The 22,772-nt window shown below is 37.1% G+C and overlaps 1 protein-coding gene across 1 annotated transcript; it reads right to left on the bottom strand.

The window, feature by feature from the left end:
• Nucleotides 1–419: 419 nt before the first annotated feature.
• On the bottom strand, nt 420–22,024 carry LOC136240140 (uncharacterized). Its single transcript, XM_066031022.1, has 9 exons — nt 21,871–22,024; nt 3,696–7,334; nt 3,592–3,642; nt 2,891–3,534; nt 2,661–2,834; nt 2,461–2,603; nt 703–791; nt 601–642; nt 420–552 (listed from the first exon to the last, which is right to left on the bottom strand). The coding sequence occupies exons 2-9, from the start codon at nt 7,318–7,320 to the stop codon at nt 530–532; spliced, it is 4,791 nt and encodes a 1,596-aa protein (XP_065887094.1). The 5' UTR covers nt 7,321–7,334; nt 21,871–22,024; the 3' UTR covers nt 420–529.
• Nucleotides 22,025–22,772: the final 748 nt, after the last annotated feature.

The following is a 22,772-nucleotide window of genomic DNA, read 5'->3' as shown; positions in this document are numbered from 1 at the left end:
CTGGTTGTGCAATTGTGAGTGTTGGTTGTCTGAACTTACCAGAACCTTTAAATTAACAAATGCTACAGACCTTATACCCAATCTAAAGAGAAGTATATAAAATATTTATATTGGCAAAATTTTAAGTATTTTTATGTGAAAATACATATCTCCAAATTGCAGTATTATAATATCCATTTTTCAAAATTTTCCAGGGGAGAGCACATGCTCCCAGGTCCAGTGTGCTTTGCACACTTTCACATGAGAGATTAGTACCTTGAATTAGCTCCCTCCCCCTTTGTAAATCCTATGCACTTATAATTTCCCAATGACAGAATAAAGGCAGTAAACAATTACAAGTGTTGAAGATTAATATCAACAGTAGTTCACAACGTCAATATTATAGGCTATAGCTAACACAGTCTAATACTACACTTAAGTTAAAGTTTGCAAATGACCACAAATGGTATAATTATAAAATGATGATGATCAAATTACATCATAACACACACTTTAATTTTTAAATGTATCATATGCACCTAATAAACTACTATGGTTTCTCTTTCAGCTTTTCTGTAACACAAAAGACATAATATCAACAGCCAGTGACCATAAAAATACCTTGATCATGTGATCCTACAGCTTCATTACTACTCCCCACATCTATCAGTGATGAACACACACAACATGAACATCATCATCTCCATACAATATTGTGGTTACCTTTAGTAGTAGTGTTCACACCAGACTGTACTAGTATGGGAGGATATGTACCAAGCTTAGCAAATCTTGATTTGAGGCATTTAGGAACACTACACACAAAAACAAGGACAAACTTTTTAATGATCAAGGTTGAAGCAGTGTACATAATATAACATGTGCTAAGTTGCATTAATACAATTCATGCAAACTGATAAAAGGATGCAGCCTTTGCAAAAGCCAGTAACAAAATAGTTGTACAACAAAAGATGGTAGCCAAGAAATCCCCTGATAATGCCAATACCAATCAATTTTAGCAATGACAACCAGCTAGTCATTATTAAAATACCGTATAAGTACAAATTTTCAAGGTATGAAATTTTCACAGATTGACAAATTTCAGGATTTACAGTTTTATTTTCGTGAATCACAGGTTTTTCACTCGGGCTATCTATTATTTAGCATAGGGGTAGTCATGATAATCGTTAATTTTGAGGATGGAAAAAAGCAGACAACAAAGCCACTGAAAAATCTGTGAAAATTACGTCCCTTAAAAATTTGCATGCATACAACGTGCATTGAAGGCATTAACTTTCTTTTACTAATTCTTAGCTGCCACCATAGATTTCACAGCTATATTTTTACCATTGTTTTTTGAAAACCACACCTTTTTTCAGCTAGCTCTTTCGCATCAACATCACTTTTTTGTGTATTTGTAGCCATAATTGGCTGTACAAGAATAACAGGAGGGATAAGGTATGTTATATGAGTGTTTAGGGGAGGGTAGGGGGGAGAAACTCTCGCACCCCCTTTCAATAATTTAAATGAAAGTGTCTTAGAATGAATGCATCAGAAGCAACTTGAGAGACACTAAATACAAAAATTTCTTAGTGGGCATGAGGTAACTGAGAATGCACTAGAAACAATCTACAAGTGTCTACAATACAAAAATTTCCTGGAGCAGCATGTTATTCAGGAGCAGGGTATGCATGCCCACAGACCCCCTACTTTAAACTATCCCCCTTGCTCTCATAAACTTTATCCCTCCCCCCCCGTCATTTTGTAGATGAAGGCCTGACAACTGTGAATGTTTACAAACTGGTCTGTATTTGGTGAATCTTATATTTGAAGACTTTTCTATTTGGGTATTGCCAGTTAACATATTTAGTTTTGGGTTCTAATACTTCTACTTAGATTTCTACTTAGATTTCTACTAAACCACCAAAGGCATGCACTTCAACTACAATGGCCGATAATTTGACAGTTTCAACCCATTCCTTCAAGAAGTTTACTTAGTACGCATGACAGAATAATATCAAAGTTTTTGCCTTTATTGCATCCTTGTTACACATGGTTAGTTTTCACATAGCTGAGTTTTTACATGTACCCTGTTTCTTTCACACTGACTTTCATCACATTCTTTCAGGTGAGTAGCCTCTAGGTGTGACAATAATTGGTCTTGCTTTATACACGTAAATATTCAAATATTTACTTGATTGGCACCACATTTGGTACCTAGAGTAGATTCGCCTATAGAGTGTGCAAAATGTAAAGGCAGTAATTAAAAAACTTTGGTCATCTCTCTGGATACCTAGGTGATTTCACTCAAATTAGGTCTATGTGGACTCTCCTACCTGGCAGGCAACTTGACTGTAAACAATGTCCTATTCAGAGAAACTATACATATAAGTAAAAATTACACTTCTGTTAATGACACACGCATTGCTTTCTCAGCTGGACAACGCATGAGAGGAATTGATACCACTTCTTAAATTATGTTACCTTTTTGTGTTAATCTGACTTGAATCTACACTTGCTCCTTGTAACTCAAAGCAACAAAACAAAAAGGCACCAGGATATGAACAACTAAACTTAAATGAAAACTTTGCTGAATCAATTTTGTAGTTGTCTGTAGTCTCTTCTTCCTGTTACATAAACACAACAGTACGTAAAAGGGTATGATAGGTACATCACTCACAAACCTTAGAGATGTCAATCAGTTGGCTCACATCCCAGCCAGCAAAACACTTACACTCATTGGAGCCATTACATGGAAGCACACACCTCAACTTGTTATCATACACAATCAGTTTTGTCCCCACGACTTCTGGATATATTTCATTCTCTTGGTAGTACGTCTTTCTGTATGTGTCCACCTAACATGGAAACAACCCAGTTACTAACACTAAATACCAATGACTAGTCTATTTACCTTAAACAATTCTGTAGGGATATTTTGAACACAAAACATGACAGCTTTGAAGGAGATTGGAAGAGACTTTAGTGGCCAAAACAGTTTTGCGATGTAACATACAGGGACATCAACTGACTTGTACTGTACATTTTCTTCACTAGGTTTATTGGATGCAATGGATTCTGACTGTGATACAATGGCCACTATAGCTGGTCTCTGTAACCTGATCAACCCATACCCTGGAGCTATTTCAAACTTGCTTTGACCAGGTTGAAGTTTGTACCTGGGACCTTCACAATTCTCACATGTTAGGAACCTCATCATGGAGTGATGTTGGGGACTAGTGAACACTGCTGAATGAGGTACTACCACTGCTATGCTTCTCTTCAACACCACATCACTACCACTACCCAGCCACACTACTGCACTTCTTAGCTTACAATCTTCAGGTAGATCAAATGGTCCACTTGTTGTGGCTCCCATGTGAACTGCAACCTTCTCACCATCATCAATAGCATTAGCAGGAACTACTACTGATATTTTGTCAACTGAAGACTGAAATGTTCCTCCTTTGTGGTCAAACTGTTTAGTGTGGATGGGTCCAGTGAAGGAGACAGTAGGAGGTTGAGTTGTAACAATTGGAATCTCCTTAAGCATATTCTCTGCATAAAATTTATAGCCAGTTAGTACTAGATCTACCACAAGACATAAGTTAATACCTTGAATATGAGAAATGTTGCTTTTATTGGCTGCTTTCTCATCTTTATTATCTATAAATAAAATACAATATAATGTAAGAAGGCAGGAAGATATCAAGACTTACCCAATACATTAAGGGATGGGATTAGGGTGCTGTTCTGGCAAATATCAGTTCCTCCAGCTAGTTGTACATTTCCTGATCCTCCAAACAGGAGTAGTTCTAGTGTGGGAGTCACTACCACAGCTGAACAATGTTGACACTCTACAGCTTCACTCATCTTCCTCCATGTGTCTGTTGTGTCCTTTGTTAGAACACAAGTCACATCATTTTCACTACCACTAATACTGGCAATAATCATCGGCTCTCCATTAACATCTACTATATTAAAAGGATGGAGATTTTCATCAATGTCATCAACTACCACCTGCACTTCAGTCCAAATTATGTCACCAGATTTTGCCATCATAGTAGACACCAACTTTTTGCAACTGCTTTTTAAAACTTTATCATCTCCAATGATGTACATATCATCTCCAACTATACCACAAGAAATTGTTGATAATGCAGGGTTACCACCTTCTGGTAATCTATACCACTCTCCTTTGCTAGTGTCAAGAATCTCCACCACTTTCACAGCTTCTAATAAGTTGGATCCTTCTTTACAGGCATATCCTCCACACACGATCATCCACCTCTCACCATAACAACACACACATGGCAGTATCCGAGGAGTTGGGACAGGTTCACTGAACTTCTTCCATTGCTCATCTGATCCTTCCTCACACAACACATACACATTCCCAGTCAGAGTGTTCCCTTCAGCTCCACTGACCAGTACACACTGACCATTTACACTGGCTACACTTCCCAACACTACTGGACTAGCTATGGAATCACACCTACACTTTGTTGTGTGGAAACAGAACACCTCATTATCTCTCTCCAACAACTTCAGGTAAGTATTTAATTCTCTTCCTTGAGGACAAACATCCTGGTATCCTCCAGTCACAAATACCTTATCTTTAACAACAGCTGCACTTGGTTTAATCCTCCTAACAGGAAGTGATAAATATGGAGACCAGTGAAGACTGTAACGATAGTAACCATAGTGCCCAGTAGAGCTCTTCTTCTCTAGTGATTCAATGTATTTAGCCTTGTCCTTTAGCTTACTTTCCAGTTGGCGACTAGATTTGTTGTGTGAAACAGTAAGCTTCTTATTTTCCATTTCTAACTCTTTAATCCTCCTTTGAAGCTGCAAGTTAGTTTCATGATATTTCTGAAGATTTTCATTTAACAAAACAGTTTCATTTTCTTTTTCTCTGATCAAGTCCTGAAATTTCTGCAGGTCTGCTTGCAATAGAGCATCAACATTCATATGCACTTCCTTTGATATTTTCAGTTCTTCTTTATGTGCTGCTTTGTAGTTATCAAGATCTTTTTGTGCAGCTGTGTGTAGCTTTGATGTATTTTCCAGCAACTTCTGAAGATTTTCATTTTGGGATTGCAGATCACTAAGTTCTTTATCCCTGACATCAAGCTTTTGCTGACAAGCATTTAACTGAGGCTGCAGCAGTGATAATCGCAGTGACTTCTCATCAAGCTGAACCCTGTTCATAGACTTAGCATTAGACAACTTTTGCTTTAAGTCTGTAATATCTTTTTTTTGCTTTTCTAGGGTTGCAAGACATTGATGCACCTGCTCTACTTTTTGAGTGTAGCTCTCATTGGCAACTTGAATGTCCTTAATATTTTTATTGAGTTCAGTAAAATGATTGTTACTAAGTTTATTAGCTGCTAACACTTTTTCTTTAAGCCTCTCTTCCTCTTGTTCTAACCTTTGCTTCTCTGCTTCTAACTTTTTTGCGAAATCTTTATCTGCACTTTCAGCTTTGGCTTTCCAATAATCCAATTTTTCTTTGACTTTTTGCTCAGTTTCTTCTTGTAGTTTCCGGTTCATTTCCTCTTCTTTTTTCAGCTTGCACTTAAGCTCTTCATTTTCTTTTTGCATCTTTCTCATGTTTACAGTCATGTTCTGTATCTGACCTTGAAATTCCTTCTCTTTATGATGAACAATACTTTCATTACTTGGATTGTCATTGCCAGTTGATTGCTCCATAGACTTTATGTTACCAGGCTGTTTGTCAATATCGGTGCTTTCTAATGATTTGCTATTTTGTTCAGCCTGCTCTAACTTGGACTTTAGCTCCTTAATTTCCTTTTGATTACTTTGCAGGCTAGTAAAATAATTTTGCACTTGTTTATTTAATCCTTCCTTCTCATGGACAAGACATTCCTTCTGGTTAGATAACACCTCAATGTTCTGGATAAGTTCTGCTTCTTTTTTCAAACAAGCTTTTAACTGACTACTACCTTCTTGCAGCAAGTGTTGCTCCTTTTCTTCACTTTCCTTCCTCAAACTAGTACAGCTTTTCTCCATGTTGTTCAACTTTACTTTTAAAGCCTTAATTTCTTCCTGCTTCTCTGTCATATCTTCTTGTTCCTGTCTTAACATGGAACTCAAACTCATGACAATGTCACTATCAGACTGAAGTGACATGTCTCGTTGAAGTTTGTCATTCTGTGATTTCAATTGATCAATTTCTAACTGCTGACTTTGTAAACTCATCTGTTGTTCATTATTGCTTTTCTGTAAACTAGTAATCTGTTCATCTTTTGCTACGGAAGAATTGGTAAGCTCATATACTTGTGACTGGTATAATTGCATACTTGACTCTAAATCTTTGGCTTTGGTTGAATGATCATCAAGTGACAGAATGAGGGAGAATCTGTCAAATTCTGAATAATTAAGAAATGACTCTGAACATTTCTCCTTCAGTTCTGGTTTTTTGTAGTATTCTCTAAGCCAAGTAAACACTGTCTCAGCATCTGGTCTGTATTCAGGATCATCCTTCAGACATACTGAAGCAAGATATGTTAAACGCTGATACTTTTCCATCATTTCCAAGTACCTTGCTCTCCTGTTCAGCTCAGATATCTTCAAGAACACATCCTTATCTACCTCTGATGCAGTATGTGCATCAGTTGGGTTAGGAAACTCTTGTGTCGCTGTGTACACTATGACACAACCAAAGGAGAATATGTCTAATTTGACAGTATAAACTGGATCATGTTTCAGTGCTTCAGGAGGCATAAATGCTAAATTTCCAGGTGCAGTTGACATGGGTTGTTTAGTAATGTTCTCTAGAGCCTTAGCCAACCCAAAGTCAGCTATTTTTGCATCTAAATTACTGTTTAGTAAAATATTGTTAGCAGTGAGGTCACGATGAACCATTGGAGGGTCTTGACTATGTAAATATTTCAATCCACAAGATACATCTTTCAGCACATTTACTTTGATAACAAGTGGAATAGATGGTCTCTCTGATAACAGTACAGCAAGGCTATTCCACATCTTCTCCATGATCAGTAATGGTACATGAGATCCCTCTCTGAAGTGCACTCCTAGAAAGTGTACTATGCTGGGATGTCTCAGTGTGCTAAGAATGTTGACCTCTTTGATAAAAGATTGTACTACTACATTGGAGTTATCATCTCCCATAATAAGACTGTGGTGGATTTCTTTAGCTACACATTCCTTTCCTTCATAAGTTGTATTATAAATTACTCCATATGAACCGCGACCTATTTCAACCTGTGTTATTGAGACATTTTTGATTACAGCAAATTTTGCAGAGTCCCATAACTGATGTGATGAACTGCTACTAAAGATGCTCCATAAGCCAGACATATTGCTACTGTGTACTGCAATTAAAATATTATTATAATTACTTCATCAAGTAATGATAGTTATACTTAATAGTGAATTAATAATTCCCAAGTAGGGATATTTTATGGACAATTATCACAAGCACAATATCACACAGTATGGGTAGCGGGGATCCCACAAAAATGGTGAGTGCCTCCCAAAAATTCTACCTCTAAAAACCATCACAGAAACATCTTAAAGCTTATTAGAGTCCTAGTCTAACAAAAATAAGGTCATTAAAAGCAAATGCAGAAGCATGAATATAGGGTTTAAAAAAATCACTGAATTCAAATTTTGGATTGCCTGTTTGCCTACCTGACCACATTCAAAATGCTAGAGGCTAAACGATGTATTGTATGGCCACCATTTTATACCTTAATAACAAATTCACCAGTGGTATGTGCCTTTTGGGGTTCTGATTAGTGTCTACCCTTTGCACCTTGTCTTTATCTTCAATCAGGCTGGTCATTATCTTCATGCAGCAAAACCATATCTAGTCATTAATCAACACCTTCCTTGAGCAGCATATTTAGATGTCACAAATTATTTGAAGTGCTTATGCTACTTTAAGAGGTACTGGACACCTGGTTGATAATGTAGCTTCACAATAGGTTTGAGACTATGCCCCTCAATAATCAAGTGTGGAGGAGACACCTTTATTTAAGGGGGGCTGGGGTCTAGACTGATGATACCATTACCTAGCTGTAAGTTGAAGACCAAAAAAAGGTCACTACTGCTGGCAATAGTTGCCCTCCATCAACTAGACTACATCTCCTTATTTATAACTACATATGTAGCTTGCTACAGTGCTCCTCTAAGAATACTGCGACTGCTCTATTAGAAGATCTTGATTACTCTATTAGAGTATCTCAAATTATTGATGCTACTGAGCTAGGCTCTCCATCACAGCTACAGACAATTTTAGGGTACCCCCATAATTTGTTTTCACAGGGGCTACAGCCCACCTTCTCCGTCACCCCTGTCAATGATATAGGTTGACTAATAAAGATGGAGTGTGGAGACCACACCTCTTAGCAATCTATGTACTCGTAAACAATCATCACACTTCCTCATTCTATTTATAATGATAGCATAGTGAAAATAAGGCAAACTGACCATGCCCTTTGAAATAATAGGCGAGAGGATCACTCGAGATACTCTAATACAGCAATCATGCACAATATTCTAATAGAACAGTCACATGTGAAATCGACTGTATATTGTTAAGCTCTATCCGTTAGAAGTTTCAAGTGAAGATGATGTCGCTCAAGCAATTCCTGATAACACCTCTGATGAATCTACTCAACATATGTGACCAGATTTTACAAAACCGATCCAAATCGCACATCAGGCAAAATCAAACTAACACCACCAGTGGATAGCTACACTATCGTACTAGTAGTTTTGACACTCAGTACCACTCAAACTACTCGAGGCTGGTTTCAACAGACATCTTTTCTGGGGTGTGTGTAGAGCTCGAATGGCGGTTTTAGGCCTTGTGAAGGACCTGGCTTGGCAAGAATCAGTGGTTTACTGGTGGACAGCCTGATAATGTAGGCCAGACATTTTTTCTGTGGATTTTGCTACATATCAACCACTAAGGTGCCAGCACAGCCCTGTAATCTCGTCTCTGGACTCCAATTATGGTCTGCCTCCATTTTGAGGTCTAACTCTTGCCCACCCCGCCACCCCCCACCCCTTTGTGGCCACTCGTGATACTACTTCGTTCATCCAACAGCTCAGATTTTCTATCTTATTTGGCGGGAAACTCTACAAGCAGCTACAAGTACTGGAAATGGTCTGAAAGGAAACAGATTGATGCATCTTTAGTGTAAGTTTCATACGCGTGCTTACTATCCTTGAGTTATGCTGGCTTGAATTCTTTAAAACTGTTTATCTCGAAACTTCTAATGTGCGATTTGGATAGTTTTTCCAAAATCCAGTCACATATGAAGGACCCTCAAGTACTGTTGAACAACAACACTACTTCCTCCGGAACACGTCCACGAAGGAATGCTACTGCCAAGGCCTTACAGAAAACATCCAAGTGGGCAACAACATTAGGCCAAACTCTGGAGGATGTAGGAAATTGACTGTAACATTAATTAGAATTTGCCATTAATTAGAATACAATCTAAATATAATGTAAACACGTGTGTCATTTTTTGTTGCTGTGTGTATTGTAGCGTCTCATTATTTATTATCCATACCAATCACGTTCTACCGAGTATATCATGCTGTATGATATAGCAAAAATACTGATATATTTTAAAATATATTAATTCTTTAAAATGAGGTAGAACCCTACATTGGCATTGATGATAACAATATTGTGCAATGCAATGTACAGATTTTCCTACTGAGCTATGCCGCACTACCTTCATTTATCTCTTGTTTCACTACTTTTCCATTAAAAGAAACAAGTTGATGTAGTGCTACTTCTAAAAACCAGGCACCATGCAGCTAGCTAGCTCATTTGGAATTAACCAATACGTTTTTGGTGTGCAATAAATTTATTGTAATTCTCAGATTTTGTAATTCATGAATTTTTCGTAATTCTTCAATCATGTTGCTATGCACTGCTAAGGAAGCGCTTCTTAAACAAACTGCTTTTAACAACATGTTACGCACAGAAGTATTTTCTAAACTTCAACAAAGCCTCAGAGCTGCTCTTCATTTTCGTTCACGTACATAGGGGATACACCCCCTTCCCAACTCGAAGAGATAGGCTATTACTGGTAGTCTATGAGGCTAGCATTGTTGTTTCTCAATTGTTAAACGCCTGTAAAATCCGAAGGGAAAGCAATTCACAAAGTCTGAGGAGACTCGCCACACCAGTATTTCAGACCGCCGAAAAGAAACCACCTAAGAGCAAAGTTTACCTGTGTGGAAGTTTAGTACAGCATTCATTTTGCTTTTATTTCTTACGTAAAAGCTGCTTTCACCATTTAATAATTTTGCTCACATGGGTGTGTATGGACAAACATAGGTAGATGGTACACACACACACACACACACACACACACACACACACACACACACACACACACACACACACACATGTTTTTACAAAAACAATTTCAGTAAACCAGGCGCGCACCCACAGCTGCCCTTCGATCGGCTACAGGCGTGTGTCTGGTTTTAAAAAATTAATCAAATATACCAGAAAGTAAGGCTGAAACGAATAGTACGAATATTCGTTATTCGTTTGTTAAGAAATATTCGTATTCATTAAGAAATATTCGTTATTCGTTAAATATTCGTTAATCGGATAATGTACACATTTAACCTTGAAAACATTTTGACAACTGAAACCTGTCATTTTAAAATATAATTTTTCATCTTAATAATACATGTAAAGGACTTTTCTTTTTTAACATTTAAAGTTTTAGTAGTAATCAAAGTGATTTTGTCCCTTTCAAGCACCTAATTATACAGAAAATTCTTAAAGAATATTCGTTAATTCGTTCGTTAATTTGAAGAATATTCGAATACCTAAAATTTAATATTCGTTTCACCCCTACCAGAAAGGTAAAAAGGAATTCTAATATGAACAGGGGTCATAGCAATAACACGTTCATGCTATTGCTACTTCTTATAAACCAGACATTCACACTTTACAAATTGCTACTTGTCTGTCTGTCTGTCATACTGATTACTCACCATCTTGTAATGTTGAAAATAAACTGGCTACTCTGGGGTTTTTTATCATTAGGTTCAGTGTGCTACTATTCATCTTTTACAGCATACTGAATGCCATAGTGTAGAGAAACCTTGAGCTACATTCCATTGAAAACCACAAGTTGAAATGCCCAACTGGTGAAGTGGCTAACTTGCACAAGCTGGCATGGGCACATGAAAGATAAGTATGTATTATAAGGGAGCCAGGAAACCATGCTTTTATGCATTTATAGCTTGGTTATACAAAACAGAATTATAATTTTATTTTATAAGGAAAATTTCCACAGGTGGGATACTTTTTCAAGTTTGAGTTAAATCAATCCAGCTATCATACACACACCTAACCTTTAGATTGAAAGATGTCTTATTTTCTTTGCATTTTCTTCCAATTATGTAAACACATTTTTGTAATTATTTTTCTATTTGGACATGAACACTGGACACTTTCCGGACAATTATGCAGAGAATAACAAACTTGTCCAAAAATGTCCAATCATGGCATAATACATATCTCATCCAAAACAGCCAAGCTGTAAAAAAGAGTGCGGCCCTCAAAAAGACTATGGTGAAGAAGATGTGAAATCCAAGGTGTTGGCCAAGAAATGGCTATGATGGTAAAAATTTTAACGACAATTCAGGTGAATTTGGTGCCATTTGGTCTTGGCACAAAATTCACCTGAACTGTTGTTATTAAAATTTTTACCATTAACCTACCATCACAGCCATTTCTTGGCCGTCACCTTGGATTTCACATCTTTTTTCACCATAGCCTTTTTGAAGGCCACGCTCTTTTTTTTATAGCTTGGCTGTTTTGGATTAGATTTTATTTATTTTTGTATTTATATATGCCAAAGCCAGCCTATGGCCAGCTTTGGGGCTTTTTTAACCTATCTTTTTTTCTTTACTACAGGAAGAAAAAGGTGAAACAGATTTTAAATACTTTAACTATTTCTGATTTTATCAGCAAATGTACAAATTATATATATATAATACATATAAGTATTACATGTCAATTATTCTCTACGGATAACTTGTTTGCAGCTGATCTCTCTACTGGGTGACTTGAAATGTAACTGAAGTCTCTGGTGATTTGCTTGTAGATTAACTCTCTACAGAATTCTCTCTACAGGGTGACTTGTTTCTTGCTGAACTCTCTGCAGGGTTATCTGTTTGTAGTTGAACTCTCTACAGGGTGATTTGTTTGTAACTGAACTCTTTACAGGGTGATTTTGTTTGTAGCTGAATTCTCTACAAGCTGATTTGTTTCTAGCTGATCTCTCTACAGGGTAACTTGCTTACACAGTAACCAAACTCTCTACAGGGTGGTTTCTTTGTAGCTGAACTCTCCACAGGGTGATCTGTTTCTATCTGATCTCTCTACATGGTTACTTTGTCTGGCTTATCTCTCTAAAGGGTGATATGTTTTTGTAGCTGAACTCTCTACAGGTCACTGGTTTCTAGCTGATCTCTCTATAGGGTGACTTGTTTGTAGCTGAACTATCTGCAGGGTGATTTGTTCGTAGCTGAACTCTCTACATGATGGTTTCTTTGTAGCTGAACTCTTTACAAGGTAACTTCTTCTAACTGATCTCTCTACAGGGCGATTTGTTTGTAGCTGAATTCTCTACAGGGTGATTTGTTTGCAGCTGAACTCTCTACAGGATGGTTTCTTCATAGCTGAACTCTCTATAAGGTAACTTCTTCTAGCTGAACTCTAGTTGAAAATTCCAAATTTTTTTGTGTACTTGTTTGTTAACTTTTTATGTAAATAATTTTATTATGACCAGTGAACCCATGCATACCGCATCTGAAATGGCACTGCGTGCCCCCGTTCCCCAGCTATATCAATTATTGTCTGAAAAGTGAAGTATCCATTACGCTTCGTTGTCAGCTATGTTCAACCCGTTACACAGCATTTCGAGTCAAGTACTTTCCTGGAAGCACCTCTACTATCTACGCATACCAAAAGAAATGGTGCCGCACCCCAATTTTATTAGACTAATTATTGTCTGAAAAGTGAAGCATCCATTACGCTTCGCTGTCGGCTATGTTCAACCCGTTACACAACAATATGAATCAAGAACTGTTTGAAAAGCACCTCTGCAATCAAAACAGCCACTACGAAAAATATGGATGATTTCTGTTTCGAAGGGAAGCCATCACGTGCTCATGCCAAATCAACACCTTTCTCTGTCAGCAAAGATGAATGGGACACAAAAGAGGACACATGAACAGTGTATTGTACATACTGCGGTATGCCAAAAGGCACCTGTCGGGCTGAAGCGATGTCGAACAGTGAAAAAATCAAGTCCGTAGCCTTAGCCATTATCGAGTTACACTTGTCTGAAGGCATCAGTCAGTTACTTACTCAGTCAGTAGAAAATTAAAATTCCGTAGCAACATGTTGAAAGCATTTCCGGTAGATCTGAAAGCTTGTTTGGGTTTAGTTTTACCTCACCAATACTGCCTCATCATCGTAAGGGAAAATTGAGGCTGGATTTTGGGTGATATTATTTCGTGGGCCACGTCTACTCCTTAGTGGTCCCTACTATACAGTTACTATCGTACTGTATGATATATATATATATATATTTATTAAACAAGAACGGTTGAACTCGTGTGGATGTAGTTGTAAATACAGCTCTCGTTACAAGTACTTGGTTGTATAATTATTAGAGCTTTACACTAGTTTACAGTGAACAGCGCTGGTGGCACAAGCTTGACTACAACATATACTTCAACACCAATATACATGATTTGCAACTGTATGTATATACACACAAATGATAGAGATGTTTAATATTTTCAATGAATTTAGTCATGCTATTACTTGTTGCAATGCAGAATGAAAGTGTAAACATACAATAGACTCACAAACTGCACATTGGGCAGACACTAATGTTAGTTTCCATTGAAAGCTAAGCTAAAACGTTGTTCACATTGTACAGTACATTATAAACAGCATTCACACATTGTGTATGGAATAGTTAAAATGCACACATGGTTTCTAATTTGTATACGTAATGTCCAAGGACTGCAGGACCAAGTGATGATAAACCAGATACTAAACCAAAATGGTGTGTTTCAATTGATTTAGTCTGTGAGCAAATCAGAGGTACAATTTGTAACAAATAAGACGTAGGCGCATGCCCTCAGATCCCCTAGAAAGTTCACAAATTGATAAAATTATCTTAGCTAGTGCTCTGACTTGTATTGTGGCTGAACCCTCTCTCTACTGGGTGACTGGTAATTGAGTTGCAATCTCCTTCAGGGTGACTTGCAATGTAGCTGAACTTTCTACAGGGAATAGCTAACGAAGACTTTTATAAATTAAATGTAGCTGAACTCTCCATTGGGTAACTTGTAGTGTAACTTTCTGCTGAGTGACTTGCAATGTAGGTAAACTCTTTTACAGGGGTAGCTGAACTCTGTACCAGCTATTACAGAGTAATAATTTTATGACAGGAGACAAGGGCCTAAGGATATTGTTGATGAATATGGACGGAAACAATTAAAAAGCTTTCCACTATTTCAGACTTACTAGAGGAGGCCAGGTAACTGAGAGTATGGGCCAGTCAGAGCTATAATGGATCAATTTGTACCGTAGCCGGACTTAGGCCAGGACATCCAAGGTTGTGGCTAGTAATGGTATCCTGGAGCAGTTAATGATGAAAACCAGATATGAAGAAGCCAAATGGAAGGAGTTGACCATGGTGATTCCTACCAGCAGGAGTAATTGAGGAAATATTGAATAACCTACAATACCTGTTAAAACAATTAAATCTCCCAATGTGGGTGCGGACCATATGCAAAACTGTGCCTGGTCTTTATACTGCTGTCGCAAATAACCCAACAACTTGTGACCATAGTAATCACTCAAGCTGTGTCTTTACACTGTTATATTAATGCACCTGTTCGTCACACTGCTGTGATGCTATCACATGTACAATGTAGCAACTGGTCAGTTTCCTTGTCGACACAACTACCTTCACTAGTGTCTGGCTTCAGGAAGCAGCGATAAGGTACCACATAACTTCCATTTCTTTCAGCTCTTTGACAATAACATGTTTAGTCTTCAGCACTCGTGTTATTTTAAGTGACATCTAATCCATTCCCACAATAACTCCACCTATAAAATGCTCCTGTTTTCTGAGTTGGTGTATTGCTACAAAAATAGCTACCATAGATTCCCTAAATATTTGACAGAATTTAACCTGTGTCTGGTGGAATGATTAGGAACAACAAATATGTACAAATGGTGTTCTTGTTGAATTTTCAGGGATGTAAGGGAGAAACACCATCATTATTGTAGATGAATATACAGCATATATAACTATAATTACAAAAATTAAGTAGGGTGAGACTGAGTTCTCGGGGACATGCAGCCACAGCTGGGGTAAACCCCATGAGTGGGTGTGGTAAGGAATAACAATTAAAAAACAAATACATATGTAGTATTGAGTGACAACATCATATATACTTGCCAACAAGCACAAGAAGTATTGGGGCAGTTAGGTGGTACCAGTCTTGTGGTGAACAAAAGTTGTGAGACTTCAACGGAAGAGTTAAGACTACACTATACATGTATGTACCTCTAGAGTAGTGCTGTGCAATAATCATGAATAATCGATTATCGTGAACAGTCATTATCATTATCGCAAAAAAATATATTATTGCATTACCATGATAATAGCATACTTCTGTAAACTAAATGTGGCCAACCTGAAATGAGAAAATTTTACAATTCCAGGTAGCTATAATTCTAATGAATACTTTTAACTTATTGTCATGATAGTGGTTTCCAGATATGCAGGTAGCTACAATATAAAACAAGCACAAATGAAAAATGAGTGATACGGTGATAATTTATTTATGAGACATTTACAGTATCTAATTAGTATTTACATGTGTAGTCAAGTATTGTGATAATGATGTACATTATCGCAATAATAAAATTTTCATTATCGCACACCCCTACTCTAGAAAGCAATAATACTGTCATCAAGCACCTTATAATGAAACCAAAAAGACCAGCATTTACTTCCACAAACCAGGATGGTGAAGCACCTTATAATGAAACCAAAAAGACCAGCATTTACTTCCACAAACCAGGATGGTGATGCAATACAACACTCCTAATGTGCAAAAAAAGAAATGCTTTACCACATGATTCATTTGTAACCACTTTGCAAACAAGTGAAACTGCTTTGGTCCATGATAAATGTGACTGTCTCAGTGAAAACCAGCCTAGTTTGCACAAGCATGCGTACTGAGAAAAACAAAATTTAAAAAAAATCAAGACACATGGTAGTGTGTCATGCGGCTAAGAGAGCCGGCGCACCACATATGAGCATTTATTCACATGAAAAAAACTTCTGTATGAGTATTGAAATAACTTGAAAATTGGTGGTAGGCTGATCATCATAGCAGTGCCTTTTAATGGTTTGAATAGCAATAGAGTTACAGTGACAAAGTTATAAACCAAAAACCAAACAAGTGTAAAATCACATATCGAGATACTCTAATAGAGCAGTCATCACGGGGTAAAAAAGATGTACAAAAAATGTCAAAAAAAAACAAACTTACCAGACTTCAAACCAGGGACCTCCATACCTAACACCTGCATCCTGAACCACTGTGATCACCTCACTTAATTTCTGCTTTATAAATGAAATTTCTAGTTTAAATCTGCTTATAGTTAAACGTTTGTGACTTCATAGATCTACCAATAGAAGTACTAGATTGTTCTAGAACATTTTATAGTTGTAACATGGGCGCGAGTGATTTGCCAGAAATGTATGCCCAAAGCCCAAGGGCACAGCCCAAGGACTGCGGACATACATTTCTGGCAAATCACGAGTGCCCATGTTACAGCTAATATATAACACCTCCGTTAAGGCTGATAGCCTTAATCCAATACGAGTGGAATCACTGAATTCGTTATATATGCATGCCTGAAAGATTTGATTATGGTTAGGCAGCAAGTAATGTTGTAGCTATGATTGTTGTAATAAACGGACGAGTCCTACGGATATCGCGGAAAGTAGATTAGGACAAATTTCGGGGAAATTACAAGTGTTTTAATGCTTTCGCGTTGTTTAAAGACTAATCACAACGTATGCTAAAGAACTAAAGGAGTAAGCTTCATTATAGAGTGGTTAACTCGTGTCATCCGTAATGTGGGCATGTCTGCATTCAAGTACATGCCGAAACGTTTGGGAATGCACTGTAAGACTAGTTCTCACCTTTAAGTAACATTTTCCAACTTGTAGAACGGCAAGGATACCAAAATGCCTTCATTTGACTGCTGCTTCTGGCAACACTTCAATTTGTGGTGATCATCACATGAGCATTGATTTATTCCCACAATCGATTTTGGTCTCAGCTTGTATAAAATAAACAGAGGGTGGTACCACTACCTAAGGCCATACTTGCTTTGATGAAAGTGGCTTGCTCTTTTAGAAGTGTAACCACTTTCCCGGGATACATTTCAATGTACTCTGGTGTAAATTTAGATGTCTCCCTGTGTTGAGGTATACATGACAAATATATCCTCTGGAATTCCTTTGATCTGAGGTGTGAAAGTGTTACATTCTATGTATGTTCTATTAGAAGTCCTCAAAAATGTGCACTCTATTAGAGTATTACAATAATATTGAAGTAAATCATGCAATGCAATACATTTACAAGTCTGTATTCAGTAATCATCATTGCATCTGCATAGAAAAGAAGAAATGTGAGTAAAATAAACCTCAAAGTCAGCCATAGACTGGTTTTGGAGCCTTATAAAATACAAAAAGAGTGAAATCCACACAAAAAGAGCCAAGCTGTGAAAAAATGGTGCGGCCTTAAAAAGCCTGTGTGAAAAAGATTGTGAAATCAGCCAAGTAATAGCTGCAATGATGTTAATGCTATTGTAATAATGGCTGTGTGCATTGTTAAAATTTATTAGTGTTAACATCATTGCAGCCATTTCTTGGCCACCATCTTTGATTTCACAACCCTTTTCACCCAGGCTTTTTAAGGCTGCACCATTTGTTCACAGCTTGGCTGTTTTAGTGTGGATAATAATTACACACGCTACAAAGAAAAATAAACAAGTTTTAATCAAGCCATTATTCAGGGAAGCAAATTTCTTAAACCTACACTTGCCTTTCAAATATCTTTATTTCAGTAGCCCAATGGTAAGCATGTTTGTTTACTATACACAAGGTCATTGTCATTTCTTCATATACCATAATTCACTTCGTTTTCATGCAAATTTTTTTTGTGATAAAATTTTGTGTAAAAATTATTTTTGTATGATTTACATAAATGACTGCTCTATTAGAGTAATTTGATTTGTAAAAAATTTTATGTAAGAAATTTTTGTACAAATTTTGCATACAAAATTTACAACGAAAAAATGCAAATTACAGTAAGTGCCTTCACGTCTATGCACAAGTGACTATAAGGATAAAGCTCAAATATACTATATACACTGCGGTGATACTCTAATAACACGTGATTATTTAACATGTCATGACAGTGAATGAACGTGATGTGGTATACATAGAAAAATGCAAATTGTAGTGACTCCAAGGAAATAGACCAGTTACAAGTGCTTCAGCTGGAGTGACCGATTTCTTACTTGTATAGCAGAGTAACTGGAAAGACGAACCCTGTCTGTAATGCTAGTGGTGAGTTATAGCTATAGCTGCATTTACTACCATACGTTTGTATGGGATTTATGATATTTGTTCACCATCAAGCACATCACTAATCAATACAAATTGATAGTTTTCGTCAATAAATAGAGTGCACATATGGTCTATCAATGGCAAAAATTTTAAGCTAAACCCCAAGTCTGTGTAGACTGATACAATCAGAAGTTATGTTAACATATCAAAACTATTGCGCACGTGTCGTCAAATGAAGCCATGTTTGCATACAAATTTTTGACCATGAGTTACTAGTAGAATTTATCTTATATAAAATGCACCTCAGATCATTGAAACTCACTAGCATGGCAGTATACATAGTACCAAATGTATGGCATTATTAATACAAACGCTTGACTTACCAAAGCATGGTGAATTGACACACCCAGATTAAATTCCACACCAATCTGCAGCTCATAGAATACTCTAAATAATTCTACCTGTGAAAATGGGGATTTCTTCATTTATGACTTTGAATGATCACAATAATTGAGTCGTGTGCAACCATCAATATGAAACGTATGGGAGTTACTCCCAATCACCATACTTTGGTGCATAAAATAAAAACAAGCAAGAATTGCGATGAAAGTATATTGAAAGTTGAACGTTAGATGATGATAATTCTGTCTGTGTTAAGCAGAAAACTCCAATGTGTAAGGCATTATGAAAAGTTGTACTTAAACAAACGTGACAAAAAGTATTGAAAATTGATAGCTAGAGGAACTCACCTAATATTGGATGGGTTCCAAAATTGGACGCGATTACTCGAGCTGCGACAGGATTTTTGGACAACTTATATGCCTTTAGATAGTTCAAGGCTCAGCTATCTCAGCTTCTTCGTCTGGTAGCAGCAGTCCTGCAAAGTCATTTCTAATTAAGACGTATAATTGGAAAAAAAAAGTCGATTCACGGACACTCACCATCTACAAATCACCCTTACATCCAATCATGTTTTATATTTTTAAATTGTAGAGCAACTCATCTACTTTCTAAATATCCCCACTTTATTTAATCAAATCGTTTGAATCATGAATTACAAATCAAATAAAATGAGACGTCACTGGAGTAATAATTGCACCATAAGGCCACATAAACTTAATTATTAGTATCTCATCCCCCACCCGCATCACCATTTTCTTACTTCATCAAGGATTTTTTGTACCACTGGTGGCTAAGGGATTCCAATTAGCACCTTTAATAGTTGGTATATTACTAGAGCAGTCTAAGAAAATTGCATTTTGAACCATTTTAGCTAGCTAATTCAGCTATCTAGTTAGTAAAAAATAAATAAAAATCTGCCCTCCTGCACTGCTATTTGAGTATTTGAGGTTGAGAAACTAATAATAAAGTTTTATGTGGCCTAAATTTAAGTATACAGAAACTTGATTAAGTATACGTTGTTTGAGATACGTTTATGGGAAATGTGTACCGTATACTTTTACAAACACCATTTACTTCAGTATACTTAAATTCATGGTGCGATTATTACTCCAGTGATGTCACATTTTATTTGTAATCCGTGATTAACAGGATTTGATTAAATAAACTGGGGATATTTAGAAATTAGACGAGTTGCTCTACAATGTAAACACATAGAAGTATGTAAGGGTGATTTGTAGACGGTAAGTGTCCGTGAATCGACTTTTTTCCCGATTATACGTCTTAATTGGAAATGATTTTATTTGCAGGGCTGCTGCTACCAGACAAAGAAGCCGAGATAGCTGATACTTGGTGTGCGAAGTTCCACAGCCTTGAACTATCTAAAGACATATAAGTTGTTCAAAGAGTCCTGTTGTAATTTGAGTAATTGTGTCCGATTTTGGAGCCTGTCCGATATTAGGTGAGTTACTCTATACGCATAATTTCACAATCGAAATTCACAGAGGAAGAATTTCCTGACTTTAACATTGGTAATTGAGTTAAATACGTTGCAAATAATAGGTATATGAGTAGTAGTTAGGTAATAAAATAATAGTAGTATGTTACCAGTACTTCGTTTAATGTTATTACTGTTAGGCCCCTATTTGGTGATTATTAGTTTCTCATCTACCGCCTGCATCCTTCTTAGGCTACCGCATGGTAAGTCATTATTTACTCTGTGCATGCTCAGAAGAACACGCGATACCAAACCGTCATCGATGACATTTTTAATTAACGCTACAGTGCACCAGGAGTACTGTTGTGTTGTTTCCTTGGCAAATTACTGCAGTGGATTCTATTTTTGACTGTTTTTCAAGTCAACTGAAATCCTGATAGCTTGATAGAGCACGATTGTAGCTAGTCTTTGAGCGGGCTGTAGGACCAGGTGTCATACAGACCTTCAGCACTTGTGCTGTAAAGCCTTAATAAATAAAAAAAAGATTGCGACTAAAAACCCATGCTAATTTGTGGAAGGAAAGAAGGAGAATTTGGACAAGGTCTTTACATCAGTGTATTAATAATATAATGGCCTAATGGTAATACCCTCCCGCCCGCATCATAATAAATAGAAAGACTGGATGAGAAACTAATAATCACCAAATAGGGGCCTTACTAAATTCACACCATTATATTTTTTTGTGGTAAGTTTTGATATGAGCACACCTGTAGTACTAGTCTTAAAACTGTATGCTCACTATGATAAGTCAAAACTTTGGTAATCCAGGCCTGTAGATATAACTGCTGAGAAAATAACTAAAATTAGGAAATTGTGCAAACTAGACGGGTTTTTGTTGAGATTTTTTTTTTTTTTAAAGAAAGAACTGGCCCAAGTTGGCACTCCCATCCACCACACTCTACGCTAAGATGTTCTATAAAATGGGTTTAGCCTATTCCTACACCTACAGAGCTACTGAAACAGAAGCTCTGTAGGTTTTTGCTGAGATGGTCACAAACTAGCTAACTGAGTCAGAGTACTACGTGTGTGTGGTTTCACCCCACTGACAGCTACTGGTAGCAGATTTAGTCAAATCATCGTGCTACTGCCTACACGCCAGACTGCCTATATTGCGCCAGGCACTGACAATGGGGTTCACGATACTGGATTGCAATGACATTGGATTGGATACATTGGATGTTGGATTCGGGGGTTCGCAACCTGGACTTTGATACTACTTCCCAATCCACGTGCAAGTTTAACACACAATTGAAATAAACGTTGAACACGACTTACCAGGGGTGAAGCGTAATTAACCTTTACGATTTCAACCTGTCTTCTCAATGCCGATTTCAACGTCTCTCGGCGTGTGCAGTTCACTCAGCAAATCACAAGGCAAATCCGAGGGCAAATCACCGCGTGTCCACAGTCACGTAAATTCGAAAGTACGGTGATGACATTGGGATGTACGTCCCGCCCCTTTTACAGTTTAATTTTTGCGTTTCGTGAGATCATAGCTTACACATGCACACAGCGGTCAGGTTTATTTTTATTTTTATACTGTACACTGAGAAAAATCATACATTAAAAACTCACATTTCTGAGGGTTGGATGACATCATCCAAATGTGTGCAGTGACCATTTAGTTATATAATTATATAACAAGTCCAAATTTTGTTGCATATAGCTAGTAATATATAGTCAGCTGTAGAGTGTAGCTATATATAGGCACGTTGTTTCAGAATCGAGTTAACTGTTTAACATTGTGAGATAAGTTTTGTAAGAACCATATACGTAGCTATTGTCAAGAAGTTAATAGGCTTTGTAGTGCAACAAACATTATTCTGTACAATTACAAGTTAAGTGTGTGGGAATGGCAGATTAATCTATTGGAGTAGAAGTGGCAGTACAATTTTCACATTCAAAGAAATTGGATTTCTTGTCATATGCAGTCAATTGCAGTGCAGTTGTCACTCACATTTTCATTAAGGAGGGAGTCTGAGGTTTTTTTATAAACTTTTTTTTTTGAGGGGGGGCTCTGAAGCCTTAGAATAATCACATAGGTAAATAGATCTTTTTACAGGATGGCAATGAGGAGCAAGCACAGAGAAGAAGTCACAAATACAGCATCGTGATCACCATAATTTCATCAATTGTGTCACATAAACCTCTCTACTGATGTGACCAGACTTGCCAAA

Source organism: Dysidea avara, chromosome 12 (genome assembly GCF_963678975.1).
Source record: "Dysidea avara chromosome 12, odDysAvar1.4, whole genome shotgun sequence".
Classification (NCBI taxonomy): Eukaryota; Metazoa; Porifera; class Demospongiae; order Dictyoceratida; family Dysideidae; genus Dysidea; species Dysidea avara.
The sequence above is the reverse complement of the archived record's forward strand: the minus strand, read 5'-3'. Positions and strand labels throughout refer to the sequence as shown.

Excerpts from the sequence above, each read along its gene's own strand:
- LOC136240140 (XM_066031022.1), bottom strand. The coding sequence starts at position 7,320 with ATGTCTGGCTTATGGAGCATCTTTAGTAGCAGTTCATCACATCAGTTA. Across the intron at positions 2,835-2,890 it reads TCCCTACAGAATTGTTTAAG|GTGGACACATACAGAAAGAC; the intron begins GTAAATAGACTA and ends TTTCCATGTTAG. Across the intron at positions 792-2,460 it reads AGTCAGATTAACACAAAAAG|TGTTCCTAAATGCCTCAAAT; the intron begins GTAACATAATTT and ends TTTTGTGTGTAG.